Source organism: Vombatus ursinus, unplaced genomic scaffold (genome assembly GCF_900497805.2).
Source record: "Vombatus ursinus unplaced genomic scaffold, bare-nosed wombat genome assembly UNPS02014841.1, whole genome shotgun sequence".
NCBI classification, from domain to species: domain Eukaryota; kingdom Metazoa; phylum Chordata; class Mammalia; order Diprotodontia; family Vombatidae; genus Vombatus; species Vombatus ursinus.
Genome location: NW_020954619.1, coordinates 11275780 through 11289702, shown reverse-complemented (window position 1 = coordinate 11289702; position 13923 = coordinate 11275780). Strand labels below are relative to the sequence as shown.

Genomic DNA, 13923 nt, shown 5'->3' with positions numbered 1-13923 from the left:
TGATTTTTAACTCTGACAAGAGAAGAGGAGTTGAAGGGAGAGACTGGAAGCCATTGGTAAAGAGATTTTTTTCTGTGGGGTCCTGCTCTGCTTAGAAGACAACCTGGTAGTGTGACCCAGAAAGGGGGTGAACTGTAGCTAGAGAAGAGGTGAAGGCTACAAGTTTTTTGTGGTAGCTTTTTGTACCCCTATGCTTGTCACTGGCAAAAATCTGTGGATAGCAAACTTGTCCTAACTACTAAGCAATAGATGATGTAGATGGAAGTCAAGTCAGCATTATTCTGCCCCATAAAAGTTCAGGATCCAAATTTTCCCACAGTTCCCCTTAGGAAGGTCTATTACTAGCACTTTTGGAAGCTCAAAGGGAAAAAAGGAGGCTATTCATTTAAATTTTTTTTTTTTTAGCTTTACCTCAAGGCTATTCATTTTTAAAAGGTTAGGGATGAGCAATCTTTCACCACTAAGTGATCTAGACCATTCAATTGTGTGCAGATCAGTTAAGGGAAAGCCTCTGATTTACCAAACCTTTATTTCTGTTTCACAAGGGAAGAAATGAATAATGTATTTATTATTCTGAACAAAGCAGCAGTATTTATAGTACTTACAGTAATACATGAATCCTAACTGAAACTGTGCATTTGGCCAACCTTTCTCTGCAGCTTTCTGAAAAAATTTAAGAGCTTCATCATAATCCTGAAAGATAATTACACTCTGTTACTCAAAGGTAAAGGTGTAACACCATGGTAACAATTATCTTCTACATTTTTTGGAGGGCTGAGCAAAACACTTTAAGTCTTTCTAAAAAAAGTAAATAGTGTCAGAAATACCATGAACTTCCCTGACCTTGTTACTTTATGTGCCATAAAGATAATGATTATTTCTTATACGTCAGTCAACTAGCATTTATTGAGGGCCTACTATGTATTAGGTACTATCTCTATATTCAGTAAAATTCAAATCAATTCAACAAGCATTTATTAAGTGTCTGCTATGTTCATGGCACTATGCACGGTTGTGGCGATGCAAAATGGCAAGTCCTGAAATAAATCAAACTCTTAAGTGGAGGAATAAGGCATCTTTAATTGAGATAACAGGGTAGCAAACCTGTCACCCTGGGGGATGTCCTACCAGGAGACCGACAGGAAAGGTTTTTGCACTTTTGGTAGAAAAGGGGGTGGGAGGGTCACATTAGGTAGCAAAGGCCTGGTCATGAGATGCCAGCCACCCCCAGAAACCCGAGCAAGGAAAGCCACTTCATTCTGGCTGTTTTGCCCTTCATGCCATGAATTCCGGAAGGGGGTAAGGACATCAGGAGCTTCTTTGGAATCTGGTCTGGCTCAAATGGGCTTTCTTTACAAGGAAAGGTCCCAGGGTGGGGACTTAGGGTGTGGCTCAACTCAACCTAATTGAAAATATCTTAAATAGGAATTCAAGGACATTACTGCAATGGGCATTACTAGGATCATTAAGGGGGAGTGGCAGGCAGGTAGTATTAAGATTGATATTAAAAATTTTTTCTGTCCTATTAACAATTTTTCTGTCAAAAGAAAAGGCAAAACAAAAATGGTTCCATGCTTTCTAGGAACTTACATAGGACAGTAGCTTTTATTGAATAATACTTGGAATACTGACAATCAACAAACTAGGATCATAATTAGGTTCTTCATTAATTATGCCCCTCCCCTCTTCCCTTTAAGGAAAATATTTTATTGATTTTTATCCTCTCTTGTTAGATATGGTAAACTCAACTACTGAAGACCTTGACTTACATGTAAGCAGTGAATTATCATGAACTTTACTCTCTACCCCAGTTGTGAGAGGTTAGTGTAATAATTCTACTTACCACAGGAACTCCTTTTCCATGAAAATAAATAAGTCCAAGCCCATGGAGTCCAATCGCATTACCCTAAAACAGTGTATTATGGACATACTTTTTAAAATTCCTAGCAAACTATTGAAAGAATTTACTAAAGGAAAATAGCACAAAACAATTATAAATAACTAAAATCCAAACAATATTTGGATTACTAAGAACATGGATCATACCCACTGTCTTGCATTTCCTTCCTTCTTTTGGCTCTTTCATATCTTGATGATGCTATTTTTGATAATAAAATTTGAAATTTATATATCACTTTAAGGTTTGCAAAGTGGTTTACGTACATTATTCTCATTAGATCCTCCTTGTACTTCCATCAGTGGAGAGATAAGAAAAGAGGTGAAACTCAGATTTCTCCATTCTCCATCTGTTAGTAGCTCTTCCCAAATGAGCAGCTAAGTGGCACAGTAGATAGAGTGCCAGGCCTGAAGTCAGGAAGGCTCATCTTCCTGAGTTTAGATCTGACCTCAGATACTTACTAGCTGTGCAATCCTGGGCAAGTCACTTAACCCTGTTGCCCTCAGTTTCCTCCTCTGTAAAATAAGGTGGAGAAGGAAATGGCAAACCACTTTAGTATCTTTGCCAAGAAAACCCCAATTGGGGTCATGAAGAGTGAGGCAAGACTGAACAACAACAACAGCTGGCCAAACAGGTTAGGGGAAAGGGAGTTGACCTTAGTTTCTTAAAGTTTACAAATACATTTTGGGAGGTTCTGGACCTTCAATTTCACTGGTGTGAGAAAATCACTGTCGATGAAGATCAATAACTTTTATGCAATTTAGAATCTTAGAGAGTTATCTGGGGGGCAATGAGAGTTTAAGTGACTTGCCTACAGTCACACAGCTAACATGTATAAGGAGTGGGGCTTGGCCTCAGGTCTTCCTGACTCTGAGATGTACTCTTTATCCACTATGCCACATCGTCAAGTCAAGCTGACAAACATTTATTTAATTATTTATTAAGTGCCTACTTAATGGTGAGCCAGACACAATGTATGCTAAGCCCTGGGAATAGAAAGAAAGGCTAAAAACAGATCCTGCTTTCACAGTCTAATGGGACACAACATGTAAATGACTGTGTACAAACAAAATACATACAGGATAAATTGGAGCTAATCTTGGAGGGAAGGTACTAGTCTTAAAGGGGTATGGGAAAGGCTTCTTTCAGAAGGTGGGATTTTAGCTGGGACCTGAAAGAAGGTAGGAGGGAGAGAATTTCAGTCATGGAAGACCACCAGTGAATAATGCATGGAGTCGGGAGGTGGAGTGTCTTGTGAAGGAAGAGAAAATGTCACTGGACAGGGTATGTGGAGGGGAGTAAGGTGTAAGAAGATTATGAAGGTGGGAAGGGGCTAGGTTAGGCTGTGTCTTTACTTATGGATTTCAAATATTTGCACCCTCTCCTTGCCTTGCCACCACAGATAAGCAAAAGTTAGTATTTCCTTATTATGACTTATATGGGTATATACACACATATATTTCCCAGATCAATCTATTAAATTCATATCACACATTTATTAGGAAGACTCTCCAAAATCTCTGAAATGCCTAGGACCACAGAGTCAAACCTGGTGGTACTAAAGAAATCAAACTTAAGCTTATAAATAATAAATCTTTAAAAGTTACACTGTCCATATGGCTCTGCCAAACATCTCAAATTATTTTATTTGTAGTTCCCACTGTCTATTTCACCTTCTATGCCAATTCATTCTGATAGACTGTTCCTGTTGATTAAATGAAAGTCCATGACTATCTCCTTTGGTTTTATTCATCAAAACCATTGGTTTATTCTTCATGAAGGCACAAGTTAGCATCTATTCTCCATCAGCATTCAGATTGGTAAGGTGGCACTACGGCAATCTATCGGGTATGTGCATTTAAAATGAATTTGTTTACTGTGGTTTCCCTTATAATCATAGTGAAAAAATATTGCAAGGGGTTTATGAGACTATCATGCTTTAAAAAAATTCAATGAAAGTTTTAGCTTAACTTTTTATACACATTCATCAGGGGAGTAGATTGTTCTAACAGTTAAAAGGACATTCCACCTGTACTGATAAAGATTAGTGAATATAAATTTCCACCTCTTCCTAAAGCATGCTGTCCCAATCTATCCTGGGAATGTTGAAACCCAATGGGAGTTAGCTGGGACAAAGCCAGGCACATATGTTCACCTTAAAGTGAAAAAGTATCATAATGATGGGAGTAGCTCATCCTCCTCTAGTAAACTTACACCCTGGACATGTGTTGGGCTATCTGAGTGAATCAACTGTTTTAGCTCCTCCTGGATCACTGCCTTGTTGTGGTGGAGGGGCTTACATAGCTCCATGAGACTATGAGCTATACCATGCAGGGTTACCCAAGAGGGACGGGTCATAGTCCAGAGTTCTGAAAAAAGGTAATCCACTGGAGAGGGAAATGGCAAACAACTCATATATCTTTGCCAAGAAAACCTCATGGACAGTATTAAAATGATAAAGGATATGACACCAGAATATGAGCCCCTCAGGTCCTATCTGCTATTGGGAAAGAGTCGAGGACAATTAAAAGTAGCTCCAGTATTAATGAAGCAACTGGGCCAAAGCTGAAAGAAAGCTCAGCTGTGGATGTGTCTGGTGACAAAAGGGAAGTCTGATGCAATAAAGATCAGTATTACATAGGAACCTGGAATGAAAGATCTATGAACCAAGGTAAACTGGATATAGTCAAACAGGAAAGATTAAACATTGACTTCTTGGGTATCAGTGGACTTAAATGGACAGAAATGGGTGAATTTAATTCAGGTGATCTCTACGTACACTACTGTGGGCAAGAATCTCTTAGAAGAAATGGAGTAGCCCTCATAGTCAATAAAAGGGTAAGAAAAGCAGTACTGGGGCATAATCTCAAGAATGACAGAATGATATCTTTTCGAATCCAGGGCAAACCATCCAACATTACAGTAATCGATGAAGAAGTCAAAGCTGATCAATTCTATGAAGACTTACAATATCTTCTAGAAATAACACCAAAAAAAGATGTCATATTCATCATAGGGGGTTGAATGCTAAAGGGAATCAAAAGATAATTAGAATAACAGGCAAGTGAGACTAATAGAGTTTTGTCAAGATAACTTTCTAGTCATAGCAAACACTCTTTTTCAACAACTCAAAAGGTGACTCTTCACATGGATATCACGAGGTGATCAATATCAAAAGCAGATTGATTATACTTTGCAGCCAAAGGTGGAGAAGCTCTATACAGTCAGTTAAAAGAAGACTTGGAGCTGACTGTGGCTCAGATCATGAGCTTCCTATTACAAAATTCATACTTAAATTGAAGAAAGTAGGGGAAACTATCAGACAATATAGGTATGACCTAAATAACATCTCTCAGGAATATGAAATGGAAATGATGAATAGATTTAAGGGATTAGATCTGATAGAGTGCCTGAAGAACTATGGACAGAAGTTTCACAGTATTGTACAGGAGGCAGCCACAAAAAAACATTCCAAAGAAAAAGAAGAGCAAGAAAGAAAAATGGCTGTCTGATGAGACTTTACAAATATCTGAGGAAAGAAGGAAAGTGAAAGGTAAAGGAGAAAGAGAAAGATGTACCCAACTGAATGCAGAATTTCAGAAAATAGCAAGGAGAGATAACAAAGGTTTCTTAAATGAGCAATGCAAAGAAATAGAAGAAAAAAATAGAATGGGAAAGAGAAAAGATCTCAAAAGAATATTTCATGCAAAAATGGGCATGATAAAAAACAAAAATGGTAGGGATTTAACAGAAGTGGAAAAGATTAAGAAGAGATGGCAAGAATACACTGAATTACAATACAAGAAAGATCTTTGGAATACTATTGTTCCATAAGAAATGATAAGCAAGTGGATTTCAGAAAAACCTGCAAAGACTTACACGAACTGATGCTGAGTGAAGTGAGCATAACCATGAGAACATTGTACAAAGTAACAGCAACATTGTGTGATGAACAACTTTGATAGACTTAGCTTTTCTCAGCAATGCAATCATCTAGGACAATTCCAAAGGACTCATGTTGGAAAATGCTATCCACATCCAGAGAAAGAACTATAGAGCCTGAATGCAGATCAAAGCATACTATTTTCTTTTTTTTCTTTCTCGTGGTTTTTCCCTTTTGTTCGATTCTTCTTTCACAACATGACTAATGTAGAAATATGTTCACTATGATTATGCATATATAGCCTATATCAGATTGCATGCCATTTTGGGGAGGGGAAAGTGGAGGGAGGGGAGAAAATTTAGAACTCAAAATCTTATAAAAGTAAGTGTTTAAAAACTAAAAATAAATAAATTAATCTAAAAAAAAAGATCTTAACATCACTGATAACCAAGATGGTGAAGTTACTAACCTGGAGCCATACACCCTGGCAAGTGAAGTCAAGTGGGCTCTAGGAAGTATTGCTAACAATAAGGCTACTCTCTACTGGAGGTGATAGAATTCCAGCTGAGCTATTTAAAATACTAAAAGATGATGCTGTTAAAGTGTTGCACTCAATACGTCGGCAAATTTGGAAAACTAGACACCAGATTGGAAAAGACCCGTTTATATCCCAATCCTAAAGAATGGCAATGCCAAAGAATGTTCACATTACTGAGCAATTGCACTCATTTCATATGCCAGCAAGGTTATGCTTAAGATTCTGCAAGCTAGGCTTCAGCAATAAACCAAGATTTACCAGACAACAGGCTGATATTCAAAGAGGCAGAGGAATTAGAGACCAAATTGCCAACATTTGCTGGATAATGGAAAAAGCAAGGGAGTTACAGAAAAACATCTACTTTTGCTTCATTGACTGCATTAAAGCCTTTGACTCTGTGAATCACAACAAAATGTGATCAAGAAGCAACAGTTAGAACAAAACATGGAACAACTGATTGGTTTAAGATTAGAAAAGAAGTACAACAAGATATATATTGTCACCTTATTTATTTAACTTATATTCAGAGTACATCTTGTAAAGTGCCAGGCTGGATTAATCAAATTAAAGTGACCAGGAGAAATATCAACAATCTCAAATATGCAGACAATACCACTCTGATGGGAGAAAGTAAAGAATTAAGAAGCCTCTTGATGAGGGTCAAAGAGGAAAGTGTTAAAGCTGGCTTAAAGTTTAACATAAACAAACAAACAAACCCCACTCCCTCCCAAACTAAGATCTTGGCAGCTGATCCCATCACTTCCTGGAGAAGAAATAGAAGCAGTGTCAGATTTTGCATCGCTGGGCTCAAAGATCATTGCAGACAGTGACTACAACCACAAAATTAAAAGACTTACTTCTTGGAAGGAAAACTTTGGCAAATCTGGACAGCATACTAAAAAGCAGAGACTTTTGCCAACCAAGGTCCATAGTAGTTGAAGCTATGGTTTTTCCAATAGCAATGCATGGCTGTGAGAGTTGAACTATAAAGTAATGCTGAGTCCTACAGAATCAACATTTTCAAAATGTGCTTTTGGAGAAGACTTTTGGGAGTACCTTGGACAGCAAGGAGATGAAATCGCATAATATTTAAATTAATTCAGACTAATCATTGGAAGGTCAAATACTAAAGCTGAAGCTTAAATATTTTGGCCAATGAAAAGATAAGACTCATTGGAAAAGACCTTGATGTTGGAAAAGATTGAAGGCAAAGGAAAAAAGGGATGGCAGAGGATAAAGTGGATAGATTGTGTCATGGAAGCAATGAACATGATCATAGACAGATGTCAGGAGATAGTGGAGAATAGAAGAGCCTGATATGCTATAGTCCATGGGGTCATGAAAAGTCAAAGAGTTGGAAGTGACTCAACAAGGACAACAATAACAACAACAATTGTTTTAGTCTCAGAGGGTCCTTAATATTACAATAGCTGCCGTTATTCATTACCTTACATACATTATCTCAGTTGATCCTCACACTAACCTAGTGAGATAAGTACTACAGAAGTATTATCCCCATTTTACACTGAATTCAAGGAGACTAAGTGACTTGTGAATTTTCACACAGGTAGTACTCAAGTCAGAGGTGTGGTTCACTTAATTCCCACAATTCCCTCACAGGCAGGATTTAAACTCAGAGCTTCCTGACTTAAGTCCCATATCCTTTCCACAACACCACGCTACCTCTCCATTATTATACTTCATATTATTTCAGTGTGCTAAAGGTTATGTTTAGGGCATCTAGGAGTCAAAGACTTTCTCTAGTTTAATCAACTGGTGCTCAGGGAATAGTTTATTAATTCAACCAATGTTTATTGAATTCTTGCCATTAGCCTAGACACTGTGGGAAATAAAAAGGAATGTAAAATAATTTCTAATAATGCTTATAATCTAGTTTGAGTAGGAGATGGTGGGAGAAATAAGGCATGTGTGCACACATGTATATATTTAATAAAATAATGCCAGAGATGCCTCAAGGTGGAATATTTTAAATTACCAAATAAATTCTACAGATAAGAAGTACTTTAGGATTTCAGAGGATGGAAAGATGATTGTGAAGTGCAATAGTCTGAGAAAGCATGATGGAGTGGGGAACATGATCTGGACTTTGAAGAACTAGTAGGATGTGGATAGAGAATTTGTGGAATGGAGGGAGGATTCCAAATGAGAAATGTGTGGTGGGTATGTGTGTGATTTATGCAGAAAGTTGTGGGAAGACCAGAAGAATTTAGAGATGATTGGTTTTAAATTAATAAACTCTTGCAGTATCAGACTCTTCACCAAAGCTCTCAAAGTCATATGTTTCAATAATATGTTTCTAAGAAATAGTGGTAGATGTGACATATATAGATTTGCATTGGGGCATGGACTCATGTAAGTGTAAATTCAAGATGTTAAAGGTAAAGAAGGGGCAACTAGGGGGTGTAGTAGACAGAGCATTGAGCTTGGAACCAGGAAGACTCAAATTCATGTATTTAAATCTGACGTCAGACACTTTCTAGCTGTGTGATCCTGGGCAAGTTACTTAAACCTGTTTGCCTCAGTTTCTTATCAGTCAAATGAACTGAAGAAGGAAATGGCAAACCAATCCAGTATCTTTGCCAAGAAATCCAAGTCTAATAAAGCATCAAGTTAATGAATCAATCCTTGGCCACACCTACCTACTGTTATGAAGAATAATAGACTGAAGAATGGCTTAATATTTAATTTAGGTACAAAGGTGGGGAGCTTAGTGTCAGTTTAGATTATGTGAAGTTCCAGATAATTGTTGATCTCATTTCACAAAATGGTTTGGGCTTGAGATTAGTTTGTACAACCAACCACAGCTCTGAAATTATTTGAGGTGGATGAAACTGCGCTGTTTCCCAGATGCCATCAGATCTCCTGCCCACCTACATTTTTCCTTTCCTTTTTTTCTCCCTTTTCTTTAGACTCTTCCCTCCTTTTGCCATAATCTGATTTACAGATAAATATGCTAAACAATAATTATATAAATTAAACTATAATAATCATGCAAATAATCAATAATTATTAATAGTATTAAATAACAATTATATAAATAATATAAGCAATAATTATTATATAAATTGAAAAGGAGGAGCTCCATTAAAGCCATCCTATGATGCCTCATCATGTCAGGGAGGTGACCCAGGCCTCTCAGAGGCTATGCCAGTGTAGCATGAGCTCTGGAAGGTCCTAGCCAGTTGGAAATATTTAAAATATAGACTGAGCAGCAAGTTATGTTCTCCAAAATGGGGGAGGAAGGGGACAAACATTTATTAAGCATCTACTATGTGCTAGGACTGTGCTAAGTACTTTACAAATATGGTCTCATTTGATCTTTTCCACAACTCTGGGATGTAGGTTCTATTATTATCCTTATTTTATAGTTGAGGAAACGAAGGCCAAAAGAAGTTAAGTGACTTTCCCGGGGTCATTCAGGTAATTAGTATCTGAGACTGGATTTGAATTCAGGTCTTTCTGAGTCTAGGCCTAGCACTCATTTGACTGAGCCACTAAATTCAGTCAGGCTTATCATCAGTAGGCTACAGGGCTATGCTTTTTTTGGCTACCCCACTTGCATGGAGGGGTTGCAATCTGAACTGGAAAAGGAAGTACTCACGTAGATGAACTCCTGTATCCTTGAAGCATTGAAGTAAACAGAATATTAAGATCATAGATTTAGAACTAGTAGGGACATCAGAAGTCATTGACACCAACCACTTTCATTTGATGAAGAAAATGATGCCCAGAGAAGTTAAATGACTTTCCCAGGATCACATAGCTAGTAAGTTCCCGAGTTGGTACTTGAACCTAGTTCTTCTTGACTCCAAAGTCCAGTACTCTATCCACTATGCCACATGGAAGAAAGCTTTATGTAGTCTTCCCAAGTAATTTGTGCCACAATACCAGCAGATAGGAGTAGATTTTACTAAAATAAGAATGCTTTATAACAGTCATGTTATTACCCCAATTTGAGAATATATTTCTGGTCAGTATTATGGATTGTAATTCTTAGGGAATAAAATATTTCATACTACGTAGGACTAGAAGATTTAACATAGCTGTTCCCTAACTTTAGGATTATGGGCACCTAGGTGGCACCAGTGGATAGAGTGCCAGGCCTGGAGTCAGAAAGACTTATCTTCCTGAGTTCAAAACCAGCCCCAGAGACTTACTAGCTGTGTGACTCTGGGCAAGTCACTTAACCCTGTTTGCCTCAGTTTCCTCATCTGTAGAGCTAGAGAAAGAAATGGCAAACTATTCCAGTATCTTTGCCAAGAAAACCCCAAATGGGGTCCTGAAGAGTTGGACAGGACTGAAAACAACTGAACAACAAGAACTCTAGGATTACAGATGTTAATAATGTCTTATTTGTGCAGTTATATGGTCTGTGTAGTTAGAATCCCACCCTCTTCTTTCCATTTCCTTATTCTGGTACCCGAAGGCAGAAGCCTATTCTTCTGTACAGGTAAAGGGAAAAGTTCAGATTTTTTGCTCGTCCCATTGCTGATGAGGAAGGAATAGTGAAAAAACAACAGCAACAACAAACAACACAGGAATTGGAGTTCAATAACCTAGGTTTAAATTTTAAAAGCTACTCACGACATCTGTGAAGTTGGGCAAGTATTTTGCCATCTCTGAAATTTATTTTCCTCATCCATAAAATGAAAGGTTGGGCTAAAGTACCATTAAGTTTCCTTCTAGCTTTGAATACTACGATTGAAGGTACACCTTGGACTTTTGTCATCTGCTTTTATTAGCAATAAAGCAAGAGTTCTTCCCCTCCCCCCCTATGATAATTCACTTTCACATAGCACTTCAGGATTTACTAAGCATTTTCCTCTAGGCTTTAATATTCACTATGCTACTTGAAGAGGAAAGGGAAGTAAATAGGGAATAAGCATTTATATAGTGCCTACTATATGCCAGGCATTGTGCTAATAAGTACTTTGCAAATGTTATCTCATTTGATCCTTACAACAACACTGGAAGAAAGGTTCTAAAATTATCCCCATTTTATAGTAAGGAAACTAAGGCAGATGACAGTTAAATGATTTGCCCAGGGTCACGCAGCTGGTAAGTATCCAGGGCTGGATTTGAACTCAGGCATAGCACTCTATCCACTGTGCTACCTAGTGACCTGAACTCCCAGCCTGAGTTTTCCTCATTTAAAATGGGGATAAGAATGCTTGTACTACCTACCTCCTAGGGATGCTTTTGTTGAGTCGTTTCAGTCCTGTCTAACTCTCTGTGCCTCAATTTGGGGTTTTCTTGGCAAAGATACAGGAGTGATTTGCCATTTGTTTCTCCAGCTCATTTGACAGATGAGGAAACTGAAGCAAACAAGGTTAAGTGACTTGCCCAGGGTCATACAGCCAGTAAGTGTCTGAGGCCAGATACTTCTTTCGGTCTCCAAGGCCAGAGCTCTATCCATGCATCACCTACCTGCCCCAAGGGTATTGAGAGGAAAGCATTTTTAAGCCCTAAAACATTTAAAAAATGTGTTTTTAGTCTGGACCTGTGATTTCATCTGTGAAGGAAACTCCTGGGAAGTAAGCCCCCTCTTCCAAAGCAGATCAGCTGCTGGTGTGCAACATAGTCATAAAGAGTTATAAAGTGATGTCTTAGAGAGTTACAAATTATAATTATTAGTGAGGTGAGAATAGCTTTCACCAATATTAATATTGTCAGCATTATCTTACTCCCCTAGATTACAAAACTCATCCATTGTCAATAAATTGCCTGGGGTTTGGGCTCACCTCTACCACATTAGTTCATCATTTTTGAAAATGAAACATCTTACATTTTCATAGTGATATGTTGAATTGCATACCTTATTAGCAGCCATGGAAAAGTATTTAAAAGCAGTGGCATTATTTTGTGGTACTGCAGGATTGCCTTCTAAATACATCTAGGAAAAACAGAGAGTAAGTATAAGGGAGGACACTATTGAATCTGTAGGGGATGTTTCTGAGTGATCTTGCCTGATGGCAGAGCAATGAATTAGATAGGTGCTTCCCTTTTTGATCCTGGCACACTTGTACTCTTCTTATACAGTTACACAATTTTCCATATGGGAGGGATCTTAGAGATTATCAGTCCAATCTGTATCTAACAGTAGGTATAATAACATAGCTAACATTTATATAGTGCTTTAAGGTTTGCAAAATGCTTTACAAATATTGTCTCATTTTATCTTCACAATAACCCTTGGGGTAGTTGTTGCTATTATCCCCATCTTACAGATGAGGAAACTGAGGCAGACAATGGTTAAGTGACTTGCCCAGGGTCACAGAGCTAATAAGAGTCTGGGGCAGGATTTGAACTGAGGTTTTCCTGACTCCAGATCTAGCACTTGATCTGTGCCACCTAGATGTACTTATAACATTTCCAATAAATGGTCATCTAACCTCTACTTGAAGACCTCTAGTGAAGGGAAACCTCTGAAAGTGGCCATCACTACATCACTGATTCTTAGGAAGTTTTTTTCTTATATAAAACTTAAATCTGTCTCTCTGCTACTTTGTTCTTTGTTTGCTCCTAGTTCCATCTTCTGAGATCAAATACAGCAAAACTAATTTCCTTCTGCACAACAGCCTGACAGCCCTTTAAATACTTGAAGACAGATATCATGACCCTGCTAAGTCTTCTCTTTTCCTGGATAAATATCCCAATTTCTTCCAATGACCCTTATATTGCAGTCACCTCAAGATCTTGGCCGTCCCTCCTTAGACCCTCTCCAGCTTATCAATATCCTTTGTAAAGAGCAATTGTTTCTGTTCCTGCCAGAAACTCTGAGGTTCTTCCCCTCCCAGACTGATTCTTTTATGAAGTCAAACTAGGCCATCTTTTGCCTCAATTCTTACCTAGCCCTTAATCACTGACTGGGCTCAGACAAACTTAGACCTGGGAAAGACCTTAGCTTAAAAAGGCTAAGGTCTCCCATTGCAGCAGGTACCATGTTCAGTTGTACTGACCTATGTCTTGCCACTGGGCTCTGATGACTCTGGGAGAGAGAATGAGGCTGATGACTTTGCACAGCCTTGCCTCACTTAAATCCAATTCACTTGCAAGTCACGATGTCTCCCTCTTGATGTCATTGGTCCTCTTTGAGAATAAAGGACAAACAACAAAAACAATCCTTCCTAAAATGAGATGCCCAGAACAGTACACAATTCCTCCAGCTTCTTGCTCTACCACTTGGGACTTAGAATTATGAGAAGCCTGATCTCTGGGAGCCAGAGAAAGTAGATGACCAACTCTAAAGGGGTCTCACATTCATTTGGGTGTGAGCTTCAGCCTCTGGGCACTTGGGCCTGCTTGGAAAATGATTCTAAGTTATTTCTTTCAGATCCTGAGGTCCAGCATACCAAAAGTAATGGGGGAGAGAAAGGAGGTGACTTCCAGAGACCAGGTGATTAGGATATTAGGGACGGCATCACATGCAGTATCTCCTTGGTGTGCCTCATTCTCTTCCATCCTGGGATGTGTGCAGAGTATGATTTCAGCCCAGCATCTAGAGACTTAATTACTAACTTACTTTTCTTTCCCTGGCAGGGTCTCAGAACTACAAGAGGTCTTCAGCCTTTAAAAGACAGAAGT

General features: G+C 38.4%; 1 protein-coding gene across 1 annotated transcript in view; it reads right to left on the bottom strand.

Annotated features, from left to right (window-relative positions):
• Positions 1–13923, bottom strand: part of SEL1L2 (SEL1L2, ERAD E3 ligase adaptor subunit) — a 111257-nt gene that overhangs the window by 26564 nt on the left and 70770 nt on the right. Inside the window, exons 10-12 of the mRNA XM_027840290.1 lie at positions 12155–12232; positions 1844–1906; positions 606–693 (exon numbers count right to left, since the gene is read on the bottom strand). Coding sequence (XP_027696091.1) covers positions 606–693; positions 1844–1906; positions 12155–12232 — 229 coding nt within the window. The remainder of the gene's footprint in view (positions 1–605; positions 694–1843; positions 1907–12154; positions 12233–13923) is intronic.